Source organism: Phyllobates terribilis, unplaced genomic scaffold (assembly GCF_046119375.1).
Source record: "Phyllobates terribilis strain yellow unplaced genomic scaffold, ASM4611937v1 Scaffold_5__5_contigs__length_657084704, whole genome shotgun sequence".
NCBI lineage: Eukaryota > Metazoa > Chordata > Amphibia > Anura > Dendrobatidae > Phyllobates > Phyllobates terribilis.
The window spans coordinates 232,482,614-232,506,658 of NW_027362765.1; the positions used below are offsets into that span (position 1 = coordinate 232,482,614).

The following is a 24,045-nucleotide window of genomic DNA, read 5'->3' on the forward strand; positions in this document are numbered from 1 at the left end:
TGGCTTACAAATACTGAGGTAAAAAAACCTCACCAAATACTGAATGTGTGAACGTGGTCTTAACAGTATGTGTACCCAATGTCTTAATTCCGACAGCAGATCCGCTGAGTTTGCCTAGTCACAGATGCTACATGAAAAAGTCGGCGGTCTTTATCCTGAAGCGACGTCACTGGTGGTTTTGCTATTGCTTTTTTTGGTGGCGTCTTCACCCTATATTTTCAGTTATACAGATTGGTTGGCTTCCAAATGAAGCCGCTCGAAGAATTAATATGTTACTTCCATTTACCGCTTCATGGTTTCCGAACCCTGAATTGATTAAAGAAGTAACAAAAGGCTGAATATGTGCTGAACGTGTGCATTATTGTGCACTAAGTTTGGCTTGTTTTTGTAGGGGTTTTACTGCGCTTTTTCAGGTGAAATTTTTCTGGGGAACAGAATTTCTGGCCGATGTTTTTGTTGCGTATTTCGTCAGGAAGTGACTCTACGCTGTTGACACAACAATGATGAAATGTCTGTCGTTTTTATTTTTAATCTGTGTGACACACTTACACCCCCTCCCCTCCATTCCTGCTGGTGTACAAGTGTGACACACAGCTCCCCCTCCCCTTACATACCATGTGTTACAATCTTGTGGTCTGAGGTTTTCGTGATTCAGCCGTTAAGGTGTATATATATAGTTGAGATAAACAGGAGCATGCAGACAGGAGACAAGGAAAGAAAAGGAGCTGGTTCTGGTTGTCACCTCGAGAATGCTGGCACTTCTGGTCCTACTTGGCACCTTGTGTGCTTGGAGTCATTCTGCTCCAACATCCCAGCATGAGCCCGTATCTGTAATATTCCCAGCAGACATACGAAGCAACTTAAGTGACCTGGAGGCAGCGGAGGTAAAATACTCTTACAGTATTTTCAGCACTTTCTTTTTGCCATTTTTGCCCCCTTGGACATATACATGATGTTTATCCTGATTAAAATCATCAATAATTCCATTTGCCAAATTAATGACTCGACTTTATTAATCATTTTTAACATACAATGTATCTGTACCTAGAATTATCTGCATTAATATCTTGCTTATATAGCCATGCATAAATGCCATTTTCTTCACAGAAATACCTAGTACGTTTTGGTTACTTGGCCCTGGAACATGGAAGAGAAAGCCAAGTGTCCCTGAAGAGGTCACTCACCAGAATGCAGAAGAAAATGGGACTTAAAGAAACTGGGGAGCTTAATGCAGAAACGATGAAGGCCATTAATAGCCCCCGATGTGGTGTGCCAGATGTGGGCAAATTTCAGACATTTGAAGGAGATTTAAAGTGGGATCATAATGATATCACATACAAGTAAGTAACCTCTCCCATTTGTTCTTACCGGTGTATTTGTGATGATTGTTATACCAGAGCTCATTGTATGGGCGTAATCAGACTGCCGTATAAATCGTACCACAATGGATGGACTGGCTGGCGGTTCTCCCAACCCAAGCGTGATAGCTGCATAGAAATATATGAAGCTGTCACGCTCGGGTCAGGAAACCTGCCAGTCAGTCCGTGCACTCCAGTCCCATCTCAGTCCGATTTATACGGCCATCTCACTGTGCCCTTAATGTGAGATACGGAGTCAGTGAAACAACTTTGTGACCACCTTACTTATCTTGACTTATAGCCTTTATTATACTTCAGAGCAGAATTTACAATTCTGCTGATTGCCACTGCAAACATTCCACAAGTCTATCGCCAAACATACCCTCATAACATTAGCTGCACTAGTAAAATTCTTTCCTATGTTCTGCCATACATTATTAGAAATATAATATCTTGTATAATTTTCCGTATATCCTTGGTTTATATCGACGATGGACATTTTCCATCAATCTATTACTATACCAAGGATACTCTATTGAAAAATGTGTGTATAACATGACTAAAACACTTGATGTGCAGGGGTGAGACACTGGCAGCACTTTTAATGCCATGTTTTACTTGTAGGATACTGAACTACTCTCCCGACCTTGACCCTGAAGTGACTGATGATGCCTTTGCTCGAGCCTTCAAAGTTTGGAGCGATGTAACACCACTCACATTTACCCGAATCTACAATGGGGAACCTGACATTAACATCTTGTTTGGCTCTGACAGTAAGTTCATTCTGCCCTATACAGCATGCCATGTTCTAGTAATCAAATACATGTTAAAAGGAATCTGTCACCAGGTTTTTGCTACACCATATGAGAAATAGCATAATGTAGGTGAAGAGACCATGATTCCATGGATGTATCACTGGGCTGCTTGCTGTAGTTTTGATAAAATCACTGTTTTCTCTGCTGTTGATCTACCAGCTCTCTGAATGCTGAGCTGCGTATAACCCCGGCCACATCACTGATTGAGAGCTTTCTGTGTACACTGTGCATAGGCAGAAAGCAGTCAATCAGTGGTGGGGGTGAGGTTATACAGAGCTCATGAATATGGAGGACTAAATGGCAGCAGGTTTACTAGTCCTCTAGTGATAATGTCCTGCTGATAATACAGTGTTTTATCAAAACTATATCAATCAGCCCAGTAAGTGACACATTGCTGTAACGAGGGTTTCTGTCTCATGCTGCTCTCGGATTAGGTACAAACCTGGTGACAGATTCCCTTTAAGAGCAAGGACAGTAACACACATTTAAAATGTAGCATGGGGCAAAGTTGGGGGATGGTGTGACAGGCAGACAATAGAACCCAAGTGCTGGGTGGCAAGGGTTGCCAGGTGTCATCAAGCAACTCTGCCTTGGTCACAGTATTTAGATACAGACATAAGTCAGTAAACTAAATCTTTGAAATGGGAAAGTAGGTACAGTTCTAGAACAATGCGAGATTCTGATGGTGGCAAATCTGCCGATACCTTCAACTTTTTAAATACTTATGTTGTCCTCAATGTATATTTTCTATTGCAGTTGAATCATATTACAGTGTATAAAGCTTGAGTTTTATTGTCTTGATCTGCCCATACTCCTACCAATAGTCTGACATTAGCTTGTAACCTTTATGAAGAAAAAATTATGGCCGTTATTCCATGCATCAGTTTCATCCCTCTTTGGGAAATCATTTTTCTTGGGTGTTCTCTATGTTAAGTTTCTTCTAAGGGATATTACAAAGGATATAATATATTCTATACTAAACTGTCCCATATTGTCCATCTCAGAGTTTGCCAGAAAAGCCTTAAACTTGTAACTGGGAGTGTAACTTTCCTAAATGGTTTCCATTAAGAGAAACAACCTTGGAACAAGAACAAAAACAATCAAGAATTCTAACCTGGTAGAGCAACTTCTAATATAAATGTATTATCCTAAATTTTGACACTATAAATAAACAATGATTATCTGTTTTAAAGATCATGGAGATCCATATCCTTTCGATGGGAAGGATGGTCTTTTGGCTCATGCATACCCACCTGGGGAAGGTGTGCAGGGTGACGCTCACTTTGATGATGATGAGAACTGGACTCTTGGAACCGGAGTGGGTAAGTACTATGACAAATAGGGTTATGAATCACAGTTATTTTAAGACAAAAGATTAAGAAAATTAACCTTTTATATATACTAGCTATGAATTGTTACATTAAAAGGTAAATATATCCAATGATGCCTAAAATATGCCGTGATTTGATCACTATGTTTGCCGTTTTCTTAGATGCTTAACTACAAACAGAAGAAGGATGCTGGGAACAGCTATTTTGCTTTAAGGCAGATTTCAATTAACACAGTTCGTTAGCACGAATAATTACTTTCCTTATATAATGGATATCAGCTATTTACTTTTTGAAATTTTTCACTGAAAAATAAATGACAAAGCCTCAGTGCGATCACTAACACAGTGCAAATGAACACTTCTCTTTATAGACCATGTTGGAGTTTCTTTACCACTCACCTTTGTCAACCATGTTAGGTTTTCTTCCTTTTCAGCAAACTTCTCTTTGTTGATCATGTTAAATCTCCTTTGCTTTTCAGTGAGTTGACTTTACCAAACTGTGCAAGATTTCCTTCACTTTTTAGACCCCTTTCACATTGGTTCTTGCTCAAGTTCGTTGGTTCCGTCGGGGCTTGCACCCAAACCCCCACAAAACATGATTCAGGTGTATCTGCTGACGGGGCCATTGACTATAATGGTGCCGACAGAGTCAACGTTGGCTCTGCCGTTCATCATTTGTGGGCGTATACGCTTACTAGAGGTGGACTCTTAAAAGCAGTCTAGTACATCTGAGTGTCCACCTCCAGTAGGTATATATGCCTGAAAATGAAGCACTCAGAGTACACATTGACTCTGTCGGCACCATTTTAGTCAAAGGCCCAGTTGGCACATATGCCCAAATCCCATTTTCCGGGGGGTTCGGACCCCAGCACTCATGGGACCACTGAGCATGGGTAAGAACGCAGTGTGAAAGCACCCTTAGGGAATTTATCTTTATGGATAATGTTAGATTTCATTTTAAATCGGCTCACCTCCAAAGTCTATGGTCGTGATTCACTATTGCATTTGCGCCTAATTTTTGTCTAGTTTTTGGTGTTTTTGACTTTTTTTTCATTTGCAACTAATTCTTTTAATTTGAGCCTTTTTTAAAGTCTATTTTATATGTATTTTCTTGTTTTATTTTTAGGTTTGATATAGTAGGCAGAGTTTCAATTTTCCAGATGGTTTTGGCTGATTCATCAATTGCGGCTTTTTTTTAAAGCCTTAAACTTTGGCGCAAATGTACTCTTGTTCACCCCTAGAGTGATTTTACGGACTCCAAATATTTTGGTGCAATTTTTGAGACATATAGCAAAACTTGCAAAGTTTTGTGCTCAAAAGTTATAAACCAGGTTAAAGACAAAAATAAAGGTCATTCATGAGCCATTTTGAAGAATTTGCCCTCCAAAAAACAGCCATAAATACCACAAAACAAAAAAGATAAGTACGGTAACTTAAAATCCCCCTGCAAATGATATATTGACGTCTATGTTTCAATAAACTAATTTGGTAAGTTCTATACAGTTTTCTTCATTTTTCAATTGTCTTATTTGTGCACTTCTAGTGGTGAAGACTCGATTTGGTAACGCAGATGGAGCGCTTTGTCATTTCCCATTTGTATTTGAGGGTCAGACATACACCTCTTGTACAAGTGCTGGGCGATCTGATGGACACATCTGGTGTAGTACAACCCCCAACTTTGATGAAGACCAAAAGTTTGGTTTCTGCCCTAGCGAGTGTGAGTATACTATCTATAATCTGCAGGCAAAAATACAATATGACAAAGTGCTTTTATAAATAACTGCTTTCAATGACGTAGTCTGCAAAACTCGCACTCTGTTGTATAACCATAGTAAATAAAACATCATAAATTGCACGTTCTCCAAGGAAGTGAGAACTATCACATACAATGCTGTGAGATGCTGTTAAATAATTAATCAAGTTGGTTTCAAGTTTAATAGCCTTTTATGATTTGGTTATACATAGCACATAACCTGATATATATTTTATCAAACACTATACTTAAGGTCCTCTTTCCTATTTGATCTTCAAGGTCTAAAATTAGCCATAGCTGTCATAATTTTTCATCCAATGCTATTGGGTATTTGTATTATGTGAGTGTTAAAGGGGTTTTCCAAGACTTAAATAACTTAAATATTAATGGCTTATCATAGTGTTTACTGATAACACTGATCAAGAGAGAAGATGTCCCAGGGATCCCCCAAACACACGCTTACCTAGATTATCAGGAGAAAAAGGAACCATTGGGCTACATTGGGCATTGGAACCAGAAAATGTATAATTTGTTTCTTTTTGCTTTCTCTGCAGTGCTGTACACTTTTGGTGGGAATGGTGGTGATGAGCCCTGTGTGTTCCCTTTTACTTTTGATGGACAGTCTTTTTCTTCCTGTACAACGGAAGGACGTTCAGATGGATATCGCTGGTGCAGTACCACAGCCAACTATGATACAGATAAAAAATATGGATTCTGTCCTAACAGAGGTAAGTTCTTCTGTGGGTGTTTTGTAGTGTATAAGGCTTCACAGGAGGCTTAGTAAACTTCTGAAATGAACGTGGGGTGGGATATATTTGGTATATGTGGGTATGACATAAAAGAACATATGGGTCTTCAATGGAGAACATGACTGATTAGAACAATTTTCATGCAGACACTTCGGTAATTGGTGGAAATGCTCAAGGTGACCCTTGTGTGTTCCCCTTTACATTCCTGGGCAAGACATATCGGCAGTGTACAAGTGAAGGGCGAAATGACAAGAAGTTATGGTGTGCAACAACCTCCAGCTATGACCAGGACCAGAAATGGGGATTTTGCCCAGACCAAGGTACAGTACATACCATAATACCATCTGACATTCTTTCAGGCTCTTTTGTGGTAGTTTCAGTTTAGGCCTCCCATGCCAATAAATTTCCTCAGACGATAGAAGACAAGGACCCCGATGCATCAAGCCTGGCTGTATTCTTGCCAGTCTTGTTAAGGGGATGACTTGGAGTCTTATTCTCCTGATTTGTGAAGAGCCTAAAAACAAGATCGTATGAAGAGCCTCTATGCTTCACGACAGAAATCTTACTCCAGTCATGGACTGGAGTAAGATTTCTGGCATAAGAGACGCCACCACATCCTGTCATGTATTAGACAAATTGCAGTGTCATGCACTCACCGTCTCACGCCCCCGTCATGTTCCAGTTCCGCTCAGTTTTGCAGAGCTGGGAGAAAAGGGAGTGAAAATAGCAAAAGTCTGACATTTTTGCACAACTCCGAGTTCCACAAAGATTTTTCGACTTTTCAAAGTAATTTACCACAGAATTCTGGAAAAATGTATTTGATAAATTGGGGACATAATGTTGAAGAAATGCTGTTTCGTATATGACAAGAAGTTTTGAAGTTCCTTCTTCCCAAGCATGTAAATACCATAAACACCTTCTGAGGTTGCTCTGAAACACATATGGAGGGGAAGCCTAGATCAGTTTGAGCCTCTCTTCTTCATGGGCCATATGACCCTATGCTGCACTCTTCCACTAAAGAGGTTTCATAGTAGTAGAAAGGAAGGGAAAAGTAAACCAAAGATTTGGGACATGGTAAGGGAATGCCACAGTGATTGGCTGAGTGTGCAATCCGTTGTGTCAACATGAGCCTTAGTTGAACACAGCAGTGTGGATCAGGTATGTGTTAAAATGGGGTGAGGGGGAGTATTACTTTTTTTAGAACAAATATTTTTGCTTGCTGAACAACCCGTCCAATTTAAAGAGAACAGTTTTTTCTTACTTAAGTGCATTTATTATTGGCTAAAAAGTTTTCTGATTGGGTTTCATTAAAAATTTTGCTCTGTTTGCGTTCTATAGCCACCGTGTTGCACTGGCTATTGCTGATTGCAGAATAACACATGCATATAATTTAAAGAAAAAACCCTGTCCCCAGAGGTGGAAAACCTCTTTTATTTTGGAGCTCCAAATCCTTTTTAAATCTTTTATGTCTTTTTTTTAGCTTTTTTCAGCTGATTTAGGACCACAGATCGCATCAAAGTTGAATGTGCAGGGAAGCAACAAGCCTGTAAAAGCCAAACGGTGCAAAATTTTGAATGGAACCAAATTGCAAACTTGATTTTTAGCCCCAAATTCATGCATTTCAGCTAAAAACTCTGTCCCCAGAAGTGGACAGCCCCTTTTATTTTTGAGCTCCAAATCCTAAATAAGCTTTTGTTTCCTTCATGTATACGGCTGCTTTGTAGATTATCACACGGATGACAAATTTAGTTCCAGTGTGAAGGATTTGATGGATCCTAAAATCTCACATGATTTCCGATGACTTGTCTGTGTTCAGTCATGCACATTTCCATCACACATTTGTTGTTTCTCCACAGGCTACAGTCTGTTTTTGGTGGCAGCTCATGAGTTTGGTCATGCATTAGGACTCGAGCACAGCAGCATCCAAGATGCACTGATGTACCCTATGTACAAATATGTGAAAGACTTCGAGCTCCATTCTGATGACATTAATGGGATACAGTATCTCTATGGTATGGACATCTATGTTATCAAATTAATATTTTTGTACTTATTTGGTATTTGCCACTGTTCAATTTACAGCCAATTGGCGTGCTACTTATGATAATTAAAAACAGCCAGATCTGCTTCTCTCCTCATACGTAAATCATCTTCGCTGGCAACTGTGCTGTTGCTGGGCAACCAGTAAATGTGGATTGATTGTAACGGGAACAGCAATGACTGGCACTTTGTAGCAATGGTGAGAGATGGAGGAATTAGGGTTATTACCTGGCAACTCTTGATTACATATGTACAAACAGAGCAGTGCTATATAAAGCACACGTATCTCTACTGCATAATGTCAGTAATGAATGGAATATTAAAAAAAACAGGATACGGGAATATTTTTCTTGGAGATTCCTATGAAATATCGGTTGTTTCATTTGTTAATGGTCCTTTAAAGAAACGCAGTAATTAAAAAAATAAAGCACAAAAGAAGAAAGAATCAATGTGTTCTTTACTGTCACCATCTATACTTCAATGATATATTACAACCCAGCAGAACAAGTCATAGTGATTAATTACCAGGCATATTGCAGATAGTGCAACAGCCAGCACTGCTTGATTAATTCCTGTCTACTTTTTTTAGGAGCTGGATCTGGTCCAAAGCCCACTCCGCCTAAACCCACCAAAAAACCAAAACCTACAACTACTCCTTCAGTTCCTGTCACCACTACCACCACCACCACCACTGTGAATCCCGACATCCCTGTTGATCCTACACAAAACCCATGTAAAGTGAAAGTTTTTGACGCCATTGCAGAAATACAAGGAGTCCTTCATTTCTTTAAGGATGGGTAAGAGGAACACAGTAAAGGTTGCAATTTTGATGGAGGAGCAAATTCTGAGACAAATTTGTAGTCTCATATTTCTTGCTTTGTTGACAAGATCCTTCAACTTTTGTTTCAGAGTGTACTGGAAATTACCTGCCAGAGGTCCTCCTACGTCTTCTATCCCAATATCAGAAACTTGGCCAGCTCTGCCCTCCAATATTGACACTGTATTCCAGGACCCACAAAGCAAGAAGATCTTCTTTTTCGCAGGTGAGGGATAAGTGATTACTTAAATTAATAATTTGAAATTTTAAGTTTGAAATGTTTAAGTCATGCTATACAACATACTTATTCTAAATGCTATGACCTTCAAGTTTCAACATTTTAAATCCTTCCAATTGAAGACAGGAATTATTTTTGGACATGATATAGAGAATAGAATATCGAGAACCTTAATGTGCTGGCATTACATATATGACCTTTAGGCCACAGCACCACTATCAGTATTTGGTCAGTATTTTTTCTCAGGAGTGGGAGCCAAAACCAGGTGAGGAACAATGAGAGAAAAGGTATAATAGAAACAAGTCACCAATTCTGCATTTATCACCCACTCCTGGTTTTGGCTCCCACTCCTGAGAAAAAATGCTGACCAAATACTGACCAAATATTGATAGTGGGGCCATGGCCTTACTACTAGCATGAATGTTCAAACTTTCCAGTCAGTGTGATACAAGGTGCAACATATCAGAAAATAATAACTGGCCAGGTCAAAACTTTATTCCTAGTCATCACACATCATCATTACGTATGATGGTGCACATGAATCTGCATTCCCAGAGGCATAACTTAAAATTCCAGCCCCACCCAACAAGTGTCATTTAGGCTATGTGCCCACGATGCAGAAATGAAGCGGGAAATTTCCGCTTCATTTCTGCATGTCCTTGCCTGGAAAAACGCGTGCGGAATTTCACACGCATTTTTTGAGCGTTTTTGAAGCATTTTTGGACATGTGGAATTGCCTTGCGTTTTTCTAATGCATTGAAAAGGCAATTCCGCATGCATAGCGTAAACGCACAAATAATGGACATGTTGCGGATTTTTCCGCACATCAAAAACACTGCGGAAAATTCCGCAGCATGGGCATTGAACTTGCGGAATGTCATTGGGGACCATGGGGGACGGATTACCAAGTGTTTTACAAGCGTTTACGCTGCACAAATTCCGCAGCAAAAACGCTTGAAAAACGCATCATGGGCACACACCCTTAAACAGATCCTGTCACCAGATCTTACCCATCTGATTAATTAAATACTTATTTTCCCCATAGCAAAACATTTCACAAGTAACTTTTCTTAGAACTCCTTCTAGAAATGTGTAAATAAATTGACAAATGGGTGTTGGCATTCCCTCTTGCCAAAAGGGGTGTGTCCCTAAAAAGTTTGCTACTGTCAGCATTGATTAGACAAAATCAGAGTATAACATAACACCCAGTTGTTAAATTATATCATACCTTTCTTTAAAAAAGGGGGTGTCCGGCCTTAGGCTTCAAGTCTGCAGTCACTCTATGTGACTGCAGACTTGTGAATCTTCACTATGCGTGCACTGCACAATGTGAGGATTCTCCGGTGTCGACGTGAAGTGACTGCAGACTTTTGCCTAAGGCCAAATAACCCCTTTAAGTATAGGTGTCCTCCTATGTGGCATTAGAGCTAGAGCCATTGGTCCTTCTTAGGTATCAATGTCTAAAAAAATGTATTGTTGTGGTCATTTGGTAAAGATACATGGTTGTTTTTATGGGGCATGTTATCATTCACAATGCTCACTCATTTTCAGGTCGAAAATTCTGGCAGTATACTGGAAACACTGTTCTGGGACCACGAAGCCTTGAAAAATTAGGATTCGACAAGGATGTTGATAAAATCTTAGGTGCTATTACACGAGATAATGGAAAGGTGCTGTTATTCAATGGTGAAAAATACTGGAGGTAACTTTCCTAGGAATGTGTTAATATAAATTATCAGTTTTTAAAAACATCTGTAATTAATACGGAAATATAAATGGTAATTTTGTTTTTAATAGACTTGATGTGAAGTCACAAACTGTGGATAAGGGATATCCTCGAAACACAGATGAAGATTTTGCTGGGGTTCCTACAGATTCTCATGATGTCTTTGTGTACCAAGGTAATGATGTACATCGTGATTAAGCGTCTCTTTTTCCAGAACATATTTGTAAACTACAATGTGCAATTTGCATGACGCTAGGATGCTGGTAATGGGCTGGGTTGCAAAAAAGTGACACAACCATTGCTGTGTCAGCTCTCTTGTCCTTAGAGGACCCCGTTCCCTTCCCTTCCAGGCAAAAGAACTGATCAATTCAACTTTGCTAAATTGAACCGTGGTTCCAGCCCTCACCTAGAGACTAATCTAGAGGTCAATTGGCTTTCTATGTAATTGACCCTAACATAGGGAAAGTAAATTGTTACCACCATTGGGGACAGTGACTGATATGAATGGTGCCAATTTTTGTACAATTCTGCAGAATATGTTGTTGCTATATTGGGAAATAAATAATTCATATATAATTAAGAGTGTTGTACGGCCTCAGGATACAAATCTGCAATCAGGGAATGGGCAGTCATGTGACCATAAGTATGCGATTTGCATACTTCTGGACACATTCCAACTAGACATGTCATGCCTCGCTCAACACACTTGTATTGAGTGAGGCCACTCACGTTTAGTCGGCAGGTGATCAAATGTATGCAAATCACATACTTGTGGTCATGTTCCCACCATTTTCAGTGCCGGCACCAGGGAATCCTCTCAGCGTGCAGAGCACATGATGTGAGGATTTACAAGTCTGCAGTCATATAGAGTGACTTCAGACTTGTAGCCTAAGACCAGACAACCCTTTTAACTGCTTAAATTCTGGATGAGAAACATAGTCTCTCTGCTGTTCTTCTAAACTGGACTTGCAGCGGGCACAAACATTCCTACAAGGGGATCCCAATGTTACATCTAGAATATATAGACAGCAAAATTCAGGAATAACAGGCCAGTCCATCTATATCAGTCTTATTGAGGATATAGCTTATTTTAGCCTTGTCATACTATTTTGTTAGGCTACTCATATCAACTTTAATATGTTTTTACAGGTAAATACTACTTCTGTCAAGACTTCTTCTTCTGGCGTATGACGTGGCGTAAGCAAGTGGAAAAAGTTGGCTACGTGAAATATGACCTTCTGCGCTGTCCAGAAAATTAAAGCTGCAGTGAAGGTGCAGATTGGTTTACGAAGAGTTGGATGGGCAGATAGGAAAGGGTTAAACAGCTGTTTGATCAGAAGAAGTACGGTAGCTTCCAACGGGGAAATCTTTGTTTTTATATATGTGAACCTGAAAACCCACCTCTTCTTCACAGCAGATGTGCTCTTACAAGAACTGTAAATTTCAGGCACTGTAAACATGGTCTCCATGTTTAATCCCCCCCTAGGGACGTGTGTGTATGTGTGTGTGTCTATGTCTGCCTGGCGCAGGCTTTCCCGGAACTGTGTGACAGATGATGAGTTGTGGCAGTAGTGAAACGAGACAAGGTGACCTTTCAGAGATTTCGATAATATATTTTCTTTTCTAATAAATACTGTTCTTTCTTGACCTGTGCATCCTTATTTTTTATCATATGGAAGCTGTATTTTGGGGAGGCAGCAGGGAAAGCAAAAGAGCTGACATGTGAAACAGAAATCACCATAAAAGGGTTATCGTGTGTGGAAATCCCTGGTAGTAAGCTGACTGGTTCTTTTACCCTGCCCTTACCCCCATGAAAAAATGAGCAGAGGAGGAAACCAAAATGTTCATGCTCTCATCCCAATGGAAGCCATTGTTTTCAATGGAGATCTATGAAGCCTGTTTACATTGAGCATCTCTGAAGTCAGCTGGCACCTTCAGAAGCCCCTATGTTAGTCAAACAAGTACTAAAAGGAAACAGACTTCATTAAACGGAACCTGTTAGAAACTTTAACCCACCCAAACCATTTGTAGGATTGTGTAGCCCTTTAAAAGATAAAACAGTCAATTAATTTATGACCCCAAAGTGTTGTTTCAGCTTCAGAGATTGTGTTTTGAAGTTGAGTCTTGAAGTGCATTAGGGTGTGCTGATGCACTTACAGCTCCTCATCCTCTGCCGTATTTCTGAACTAGCAGCAGCCTCTCCCGACTGAATGACAGGTCAGTGGCCAGTGTACTAAAGCTAATGATCTGTCAATCAGTGAAGGGAGGGTGCTGCTAGTTTAGGAATACATCAGAGGTTAGGGAAATGTAAGGAGCAGCACGATTGGTGCTGGTTTATCCTATAAAGGGCTACACAATCACATTAATGGTGTGCGAGGGGATGAAGTGAACAAAAGTTTCTGACAGGTAACTTTTACTATTGACTAAGAATAAGCCTGAGGAGCTGATAGGCAGGCAGTATGTTATAGAGTGGAAGCAGCTGAACAGATTGATACAAATCATTTGGGGAATTGATTTGGTATAAGCCTGTGTGCCCACGATGCGTTTTTTAAGCGTTTCCGAAGCGGCACAAACGCTGCAGAAACGCTTAAAAAATGCATGGTAGAAGGCCTGCCATGTCCCCCAATGATAATCCGCATGTGCTGTGCACATGCTGCGGAAATTTCCGCTGCGGATTATCATTGCAGAAAAAAACACAGCACTACCAATTATTTTGCGGAAGCGCTGCGTTTTCTCCGCCATTGACTTGCATTGGAACACTTGGATTCCGCATCACTGTATATGTAGATGCGCATTCCACGCCTTTCAATGTGCGGATGGTACCTGGGTTTGGAGAAGAGGAGACTCTCCTCCGGACCCGGGTACCATAGAACCTGTAAAAAAAAGAATAAAATAAAAAATAAATATTATACTTACCTTCTGATGGCCCCCGGTCTCCTTGTCTTCGCTTGCCGGCAGATTGCGGTGGACTGAAGGACCTGTGACAAGTCACGCGACGCTGACGTCGGCCGGTCCTTCAGTGTACCACGAGCTGCCGGAGTGAGGCAAGACACCGGGGGCCATCAGAAGGTAAATATAATATTTATTTTGTTATTTTTTACCATTCTTTCGGTCACACTATATAAATCCATGCCAGTTGCATGGATTTAAATAGTGTGACCAAGTTGTCAAGCACTTTCCACGTGATGCTAAAATCGCTTGGAAAGCGCTTGACAACCCGCATGCGGAAATGCATGTGAAGAACGCTTCACATCCGCAAGTCCCTGGCAGGAAAACGCATGTACAATCCGCATGTACAATCCGCATGCTTTTTTTCTGCCAGGGAGATGCAGAAACGCTCAGGAAAAAAATCTGGAGCATTTCTGCTTCGTGGGCACATAGCCTAAGGCTATGTTCACATGTTCAGTTTTTTTTCAGTATGTTACATCAGTATTTGTAAGCCAAAATCAGGAGTGGGTAAAAAATGCAGTGGTGGTGCACATGTTTGTATTATACTTTTCCTGTGATTGTTTCACTCCTGAGTTTGGCTTACAAATGTTAATATAAAATACTGACCAAACACTGAAAGTGTGACCGTAGCCTAACAATCATTAATCGAAATCTCTGCTCATTATGGACTTAAAGGGAACCTGTCACCAGATTTGACCGATATGAGATACGGTCACCACCTTTCAGCCCTCATATAATAAACCCAGACCTGCAAAGACAAGAAAAATAGCTTTTATTATGCTCATCTGGGGGGCAGTCTGGTCCGACAGGTGTCGCTCGTCATGGTCCCGTCAAACCTGGTGAAAGGTTTGCTTTGAGACCATCGACCCACTATCAGTATTCGGTCAATATATTTTCTCAGGAGTGGGAGACAAAACCAGGAGTGGGTGATAAATGCAGAATTGGTGACTGGTTTCTATTATACCCTTTCTCTGATTGTTCCTCACCTGGTTTTGGCTTCCACTCCTGAGAAAAAATACTGACTGAATACTGATAGTGGGGCCATGGCCTAAGTGTCCAGCGGGCAGTACTAGTAGATTTTCATCACAGGTCGTGTGCAGAGCAAGGCCAGGAGATGAGCCCACTTCATACCAGATAGATGTCGCCTGTGTTTCACAGCCAACATCTGCCTCTAACAATCGCTGTTGTTTAACCATTTAAATGCTGCTGTCAATTACTAACAGCAGCATTTAAATTATCTGCTTTCCGGTGTCTTGATGGATTACCATGACATCTGATGGCCTGCTTAAAGAGGAGTTCAAAACTAAAGTTGATTGTAATCCTAAAGGTCTGCCTATCTAATGTAAAAACCTAATAGCTTTTCTAATAAAACTTTGATGAAAAAGTCCCTACCGTTCTGTTATGATCTGCAACAAGTACTAAGGAAAGATAGGGGAAAGCTGTCCCTACAGTAAGACTAAGCTGAATCCCTACGATGTAGCAGGCTGCCTGTTCCTAGTGAACAGACCCGCCTAAGTCCTCGGCTAGTCTGAACGAAGACCTATAGAATTAAGGGAGGGGTCCCTAAAAGAACTAAGGACTGAGACAAAAAAGGGACACCTCCTAAACAGAAGTTGTTGCAGAACACAAAAAGATAAACTGACAAAAAGTACTAGAGGTCCCAGAGGACCAAGCGAACTTGACAGAGAAAGGCACAGAAGCACCTGGCTAGAGAGACAGTAGAACACTGAAGTCCAGCACAGCCAGACGGGCGGAGCTGGAATATAAAGGCAGATGGTGACATGACCGCAAACCACAAGATAGAAAAAACTAACAGGAGGGTTCTAACACGTTCCCTGTCTACTCTATCTGCTTTATTTATTCATTTTACTTTGATTTTGATGACATTTCATTTGAGATTCTGCAGTCCATGCTGGGTTACTTAAACAGGATGTCATCAAATGGCTGGGGTTGCATTCACTCCCGCAGCTGCTTTCTCCAACCTGAAACAAAGCGTCATCAGTGACATCTGTTTCAAGGGTTGGGCTAGTCCCTACACTACTGTGCATGTGTTGGTTGTGAATTCTGAAGCTTACTCTTTGTGCAATATTCCTTTTCAATCAATGTGCAGTGACAGTGCGCTCCCTCACTGGCTCTAATGAGAAGCGAGGAACCAGCAAGAGAGTGCACTGTCAGTGAGCATTGTAAATGAGAGAACGTGGGGAACTGGGAGCTCAGAGACCAGACTTCCCACTCAAACAGATGTCACTGATGACATAACTCTCCTTTCTTCTCCAATGGCCCTTTAAGTGCTGGTAGAGCATTTTGTGGTTATGGTAGGTTTTATTCCATTTAGCGTATTACTAATCATTCTAAGACTTCTATTAAACCACCATTGAACAAAACACCTATAAGGAAGAGTGATAAGACCCAATTTTTCCGTTGAGGTATATACCTAGTAAATGACCCATTAAATCAGACAGTGGCATCTTGAGGTTGGCATAAGCATCCCACAAGTTTTTGCAGACAGGCAAAACATCAAACAAGGCGCAAGATGAAAGCATCTTTCAGCTTTATTATTTTTGTAAATAACTGTTATCTTTTATGAGTCTTGAAAATCTAGCGCAAAACATGTAGGAGGTAAGGAGAATGATGACTGAGCTGCATTGAAAATCAAAGCGGAGGCTTTTTGATCAGGCTGGATTGGGTATGACATGCATGAAACAGCATCAAACATTATGCACAAATGAATGTTAGAAACCATTGATTGGAAAATAATGAATTATTGCTGGAAATGACTTTAAGTTATCTGAAACTATCTTTATTATCATAATAAAAAGGGGTTGCCCTATTTCAATCAGCCCCTCTATTGCTATGCTATAGGTCTTGCAATAGACCATCTCTCCACTTTTGTTACTCACCTGTTCCAGCACAATCACTGGGCCTGGCTACTGTCTTCTATGGCCGCCTCAGTTTGCAGTAGTTCATGCCAGGTTTCTAAGGTAACCCAGCTAATTACTCTGCCAGAGCTGGCCTTAAAAGGCCTAGGGTCATGATGTCAGAGGTGAGGCGCTTGGGTATCAAGTAGCATTCCCAAAGTTGCCTCAAGTTTGTCAGGAATTTGCTGCTATGTCTCTTGGCACAGCTCAATTTAGGAGTCTACCATCAGCCTTGCTATTCCTGACTTCCTACAAACAGTTATTTCCAAGCCCAGTCCAGTTTTCTTGGTGTAGTCCACACCAACCACTCAACAAGTTATCAGCGGCTCACAACCGTTCTGGAACCTGTTCACACCTAATCTCTGCAGTCAAGCAAACGCATCTCGATATCTCCAGTTTGTCTATACTACACTGCTATGCTATCCTTCGGTAAACCATTTCCTCGCTACAAATCCCAGTTAGCATATATCACTGCAATTAATCATTTTCCTCACTGGAAAATGCCAGACACCAGTCTGCATTTATTTCCGTCTTGTATCTGTATTGACCATTTCCCTGCTGGAAGATTCCAAGCTTCATTTACTACTGGTATACCTGTGATTAACCATTGACCTGCTGGATGATATCAGAATTTATTTCTGTGATTAACTGCAACCCTTCTGGAAGATTCCAGTTTATTATCAGCTTGTTTGTCTGCCATTCTGCATACTCATTTGCCCTAGCCCTCTCTGACCCATGTGTCATCTGTCAAGACTCACTCTTTGCACCATTGCCTCCAGGTCATGATGCTCACCCATACCTACGGCTAAGAGAGTCTACCTCACCTAGTGAGCCCTTATCATCTCTAAATAGTCAGAAACATGATTATAGTGGGTGCAAGAGTTGCAGTTTTGTCCGGGCCTTGAAGCCTAGGTGAGCCAAAAAGGTCCCTGAGGGTCACATAAGAAGACCAATACTAATAAAAACCATTTGTTGAAATTACTGCTTTTGGGGTATGTCTCTACAGGCTTTACGTATCTAGAGGCTGAAATTTTTGCCCATTTTTCTTTGCAAACTAGCTCTAGCTCAGTGAGATTGGATGGAGAGCGTCTGTGAACAACAATTTTCAAGTCTTGTCACAGATTCTTAATGGGATTTAGCTCTGGACTGTCACTGGACCATTCAAGCACATGAATATGCTTTGATCTAAACCTTTCCTTTGGAGCTCTGGAAGTATTAGAGTTGTTGTCCTGCTGGAAAGTGAACCTACCCTACACTCCAGTGTCAAGTGTTTTGCAGCTTCTTACAGGTTTTCTCAAGGATTTACCTAAATTTAGCTCCATCCATCTTCCCATAAACTCTGACCAGCTTCCTTGTCCCTGGTGAAGAAAAGCATCCCCATAATATGATGCTGCTACCACCGTGTGTTGATGGTGGGGATGGTGTTTTCAGGGTGATGTGCAGTGTTAGTTTTCTGCCAAATTTGGCGTTTTGTATTTAGCGCAAAAAGTTCTACTTTGGTCTTATCTGGCCAGATCATGTTCTTTCACAAGTTACCTTTGTCCCCTACATGGCTTTTTGCAAACTAGAAATGGGATTTCTTATGGCTTGCTTTCAAAAATGCCTTTCTACTTGACAACTCTTCCATAAAGGCCAGATTTGTGGAGTATACGACTTAGGCTGCGTGCCCACGTTGCGGATTACAAGCGCTTTTGACGCGGATTTTCCGCAGCGTAAACGCTTGTAAAACGCTTGTTAATCCGCACCCCATGGTCCCCAATGAGAATCCGCAAGTTCTATGCCCATGCTGCGGATTTTTCCGCAGCGTTTATGCTGCGTTCAAAAATCCGCAGCATGTTCATTGATTTTGCGTTTCCGCATGCGGAATTGCCTTATACAATGCATGAAAAAACGCAAGGCAATTCCGCATGTCGAAAACGCGTGAAAAACGCGTGCGGAATTCCGCATGCGTTTTTCCGGGAGAGGACATGCGGAAATTAAGCAGAAATTTTCTGCTTCATTTCCGCAACGTGGGCACATAGCCTAATAGTTGTCCTGTGGACAGATCCTCCCACCTGAGCTGGGGATCCCTGCAGATTCTCCAGAGTGACCATGGGCCTCTTGGCTGCTTCTCTAATTAGTGCTCTCCTTGCTTGGGATGTCATTTTAGGTGGACAGCCAAGTGTTGGTAGGTTTGCAGTTTTGCCATACTCCTTACATTTTTGGATGATGGATTGAACAGCGCTACGTGAGATGTTCAGAGCTTTGGCTATATTTTTTTTTTATAACCGAACCCTGCTTAATTCTTATCCACAACTTTATTCCTGAAATGTCTGGTGTGTTTCTTAGTTTTCATGATACTGTTTAATCACTAATGTTCTCAAACAAATCTATGAGGTCTTCACAGAACATCTGTAGTTATACTGAACATAAATTACACACAGGTGGACTCAATTTTCTAATTATATGACTTCTGGAGGCAATTGGTGACTCAGGTTTTTGTTTAGGAGTATCAGACTACAGGGGGCTGAATACAAATGCATATCAAAATTTTCATATTTATATTTTTTAAATTAATTAGGAAACCATGTATCATTTCCTTTACCCTTCACAGACACTTGCTATTTTATGTTGATATATCACATACACTGTGTTCCAAATTATTATGCAAATAATATTTTCTCAGATTTTCCCAAATTACCTATATGAATTGCAGTCATTGTAATTTTCCAGTCAAATAACTATTAGAGTACAATTGAAAGGTTTTTGTACAAACTGCCTATGATAACAGTATATTTTTAAAAAAATAAAAAACTCAAACTGCACTCAAAATGCATGTTCCAAATTATTATGCACAACAGAGTTTTCAACCTTTTCATTTTAATAAAGAACAAAAAAATGGTCATTTTTGAAATTATAAGCATTAGCAGGTTATTACAAACTGAAATCAAACAGTTTTCAACTCAAAACTTTATTCTAGGTGATGTTACATTTGCACATAGGACCGCTTGTTTCGAAAGGAGCTTCTGAACTCTCTCGTCCATTGAATTTGTCAGGTTTTGGATGGTTTCTGCTTCAATTGTTTTGCATGAGGACAGAATACCCTCCCAGAGCTGTTGCTTAGATGTGAACTGCCTCCCGCCATCATAGACACTCCTTTTGATGATGCTCCAGAGGTTCTCAATGGGGTTGAGGTCAGGGGAGCATGGGTGCCACACCATAAGTTTGTCCCCTTTTATGCCCATAGCAGCCAGTGATGCAGATGTGTTATGTGCAGCATGAGACGGTGCATTATCATGCATGAAAATGATCTTGCTGCGGAATGCACGGTTCTTCTTTTTGAGCCATGGCAGGAAGTGCTGTTTGAGAAACTCAACATACATTATGGAGTTCATCTTTACCCCTTCAGGGATCCTAAAAGGGCCAACAATCTCTCTCCCCATGATTCCAGCCCAAAAGATTACTCCACCTCCTCCTTGTTAGCGCCGTAGCCGTGTTTGCATGGGGTGTCCATCAACCAGCCATCCTCCACTCCATCCATCTGGACCATCGAGATCATTTCATGCATGATAATGCCCCATCTCATGCTGCACATAACACATCTGCATCTCTGGCTGCTATGGGCATAAAAGGGGACAAACTTATGGTGTGGTACCCATGCTCCCCTGACCTCAACCCCATTGAGAACCTCTGGAGCATCATCAAAAGGAGTGTCTATGATGGCGGGAGGCAGTTCACATCTAAGCAACAGCTCTGGGAGGGTATTCTGTCCTCATGAAAAACAATTGAAGCAGAAACCATCCAAAACCTGACAAATTCAATGGACGAGAGAGTTCAGAAGCTCCTTTCGAGCAAGGGGTCCTATGTGCAAATGTAACATCACCTAGAATAAAGTTTTGAGATGAAAACTGTTTGATTTCAGTTTGTAATAACCTGCTAATGCTTATAATTTCAAAAATGACCATTTTTTTGTTCTTTATTAAAATGAAAAGGTTGAAAACTCTGCTGTGCATAATAATTTGGAACATGCATTTTGAGTGCAGTTTGAGTTTTTTATTTTTTAAAAAATATACTGTTATCATAGGCAGTTTGTACAAAAACCTTTCAATTGTACTCTAATAGTTATTTGACTGGAAAATTACAATGACTGCAATTCATATAGGTAATTTGGGAAAATCTGAGAAAATATTATTTGCATAATAATTTGGAACACAGTGTAAAATCCCAATAAAATACAGTTACCGTATTTTTCGGAGTATAAGACGCACCGGACCATAAGACGCACCTAGGTTTTAAAGGAGGAAAATAGGAAAAAAATGTAAGCAAAAAATGGGGTCATGATGCTCAGTTATAGTAACATAGTAACATAGTTTGTAAAGCCGAATAAAGACTTGCGTCTATCAAGTTCGACCTGTTAGTTCTGTAATTGCTAAAGTTGATCCAGAGGAGGGCAAAAACCCCAAATGATTTGGCCAATCTTCACCTGAGGAAAAATTCCCTTCCGACTCTGAAACCAGCAGTCAGAATAAATCCCTGTATCAACTTACTATTTTATTTTATTTTTAAGTATATGCTGAAATCTGCCTGGTATCTAGAAATGCATCCAGTCCCCGCTTGAACTGGTGTAGTGAATCCGACATTACCGTCTCCTCACTCAGTGAATTCCATATTCTCACTGCTCTTACCGTAAAGAACCCCTTCCTATGCTGGTGCTGAAACCTTTTCTCTTCCAGTCTTAGTGAGTGCCCTCTTGTTACCGTAATATCCCTCCTTTTGAACAAATCTCGGGCAAGATCTCTATACTGTCCCCTAACATATTTGTACACATTTATTATGTCCCCCCTCAACCTTCTCTTTTCCAAGCTGAATAGTCCTAGTTTTGCCAACCTCTCTGGGTATTGCAGTCCCTCCATTCCCTTTATTAATTTTGTTGCCCTCCTTTGTACCTTTTCAAGCTCATTTATATCCTTTCTATATATTGGGGCCCATAACTGAGCACAGTATTCCAAGTGTGGTCTGACCAGAGCTTTGTACAGTGGAAGAACAATGTTCTCATCCTTTGCAGCTATACCTCTTCTGATACATCCCATTACCCTGTTTGCCCTTACAGCAGCGGCCTGACTTTGGGCACTCCAATTTAGTTTGCTATCAATCAAGATGCCCAAGTCCTTCTCCATCTCTGAATTCCCCAATGATTTCCCATTCAGTGAGTACTGGTGACTTCCATTTTTCCTTCCCATATGTATGACCTTACATTTCTCCTCGTTAAACCTCATTTGCCATTTAATGCTCCACCTACCCAGCTTATCCAAATCCCTCTGTAGGTCTGCACTGTCCTCTTTTGTATTAATTGTTTTACATAACTTTGTGTCATCTGCAAATATTGATATTTTACTATTTATCCCGTTGACTATGTCGTTAATAAAGATATTAAATAACATTGGGCCTAGTACAGACCCCTGTGGTACCCCACTAGTGACGCTTACCCAATCTGAGTATATTCCATTTATAACCACCCTCTGCCTTCTATCCTTTAGCCAGTTAGCTACCCACTTGCAGACATTTTCCCCCAGCCCCATCATTCTCATTTTGTATACCAACCTATTATGTGGCACGCTATCGAACGCTTTTGAGAAGTCGAGATACATGACATCCACTGGTTCCCCCTGATCTACTCGAGAGCTAACCTCCTCGTAGAAGTCAATCAGGTTTGTTTGGCAGGAGTGATTCCTCATGAATCCATGTTGGTTCGGGATTGAAAGATTATTAGCATCAAGATGCTCCGTAATTGCCTCTTTAATGAAGCTTTCAAAAATTTTGCCCACAACGGACGTCAGACTCACCGGCCGATAGTTTCCGGCGTCACTTTTCGCTCCCTTTTTGAATATTGGCACTACATTCGCCTGTCGCCAATCAAGTGGCACAGACCCAGTCTCAACAGAGTCCTTAAATATAAGATATAACGGTCTGTCTATCACATTACTTAGTTCCCTTAGTACCCGTGGGTGTATGCCATCAGGTCCTGGTGATTTGTTTATTTTAATGTTACTGAGGCGTTTCTGTACCCCAGCTTGGGTTAGATTTGTCATACTTAGTGGAGGATTAAGTTTGTCACTTCTCATTTCTCCTGTTAGTTCGATTTCCTTTGTGAAAGTTGTCGAAAAAAAATTATTTAATAGATTAGCTTTATCCTCATCTTTCTCTATGATTTTGCCTTCCTCACTTTTTATCGGTCCAATATTATCCGATTTAATCCTTTTACTATTTATATACGTAAAGAACAGTTTGGGATTTGATCTACTTTCCCTAGCAATACGTCTCTCTGTTTCCTCCTTCGCTATTTTTATTTGTTTTTTACAGGTTCTCGTTTTTTCCTTGTAACACATTAGTGCTTCCTTACTGTTTTCCTGTTTTAATCTCTTGAATGCCTCTTTTTTGCTATTTAACGCCCCTTTTACGTTCTTGTTCAACCATATTGGTTTCCTCTTATTTCTGGCCCTTTTATTCCCATACGGTATATATCTCTCGCACTGAGTATTCAGAATTCTTTTGAAGGTTTCCCATTTACTATTCGTATTCCTTTGATTAAGAACTTTGTCCCAGTCAATAAGTTGAAGGCTTTCTTTCAGCTGATCAAACTTCGCCCTCCTAAAGTTTAATGTTTTTGTTGTTCCCTTATTGATAACCCTACTGAAGGGCATTTTGAAGTCGATAATATTATGGTCGCTATTACCTAGGTGCCCCCCTATCTGTACCTCAGTTATTCTATCAGGCCTATTAGTCAATATTAAGTCCAACACGGCCTTCCTTCTCGTTGGTTCCTGCACTAGTTGGGAGAGATAATTATCCTTAATATTTGTCAAGAACCTTTTACCTTTCTGAGATCTACAGGTTTCTGTTTCCCAGTCAATATCCGGGTAGTTGAAATCCCCCATTACAATCACTTCATTATGTTTTGCTACTTTGTCTATTTGTCCTAATAGCAGATTCTCATTCTCCTCTGTTATATTTGGTGGCTTATAGCAGACCCCCAGTAATATTTTATTATTATTTTTAGTTCCCTCTATCTCTACCCACATGGACTCGACCCCCTCTTCTCCCTCTCCTATACCTTCCCTTAGTCTGGGTTTTAGACATGACTTTACATATAAGCAGACTCCTCCGCCTTTCCCCTGTTTCCGGTCCCTTCTAAATAAACTATAATCTAATAAATTTACCGCCCAGTCGTAGCTATCGTCTAGCCAAGTCTCTGTTATACCTACAATGTCATACTTCTCCTCTGATATAAGCGCCTGCAGCTCATCCGCCTTATTGGTCAGGCTTCTTGCGTTGGTCAGCATGCAAGATAAAACTTTGGGGTTATTTAGCATCCT

The 24,045-nt window shown here is 40.6% G+C and overlaps 1 protein-coding gene across 1 annotated transcript; it reads left to right on the forward strand.

Moving 5' to 3' along the window:
* The first annotated feature begins 662 nt into the window (after positions 1-662).
* MMP9 (matrix metallopeptidase 9) lies at positions 663-12,434 on the forward strand. The gene is made up of 13 exons (XM_073681187.1): positions 663-884; positions 1,108-1,340; positions 1,983-2,131; positions 3,367-3,495; positions 5,047-5,220; positions 5,811-5,984; positions 6,152-6,325; positions 7,862-8,017; positions 8,635-8,842; positions 8,955-9,088; positions 10,652-10,802; positions 10,898-11,001; positions 11,976-12,434. Exons 1-13 carry the CDS (start codon positions 750-752, stop codon positions 12,083-12,085), a joined length of 2,031 nt encoding a protein of 676 aa, XP_073537288.1. The 5' UTR covers positions 663-749; the 3' UTR covers positions 12,086-12,434.
* The last annotated feature ends 11,611 nt before the right edge of the window (positions 12,435-24,045 follow it).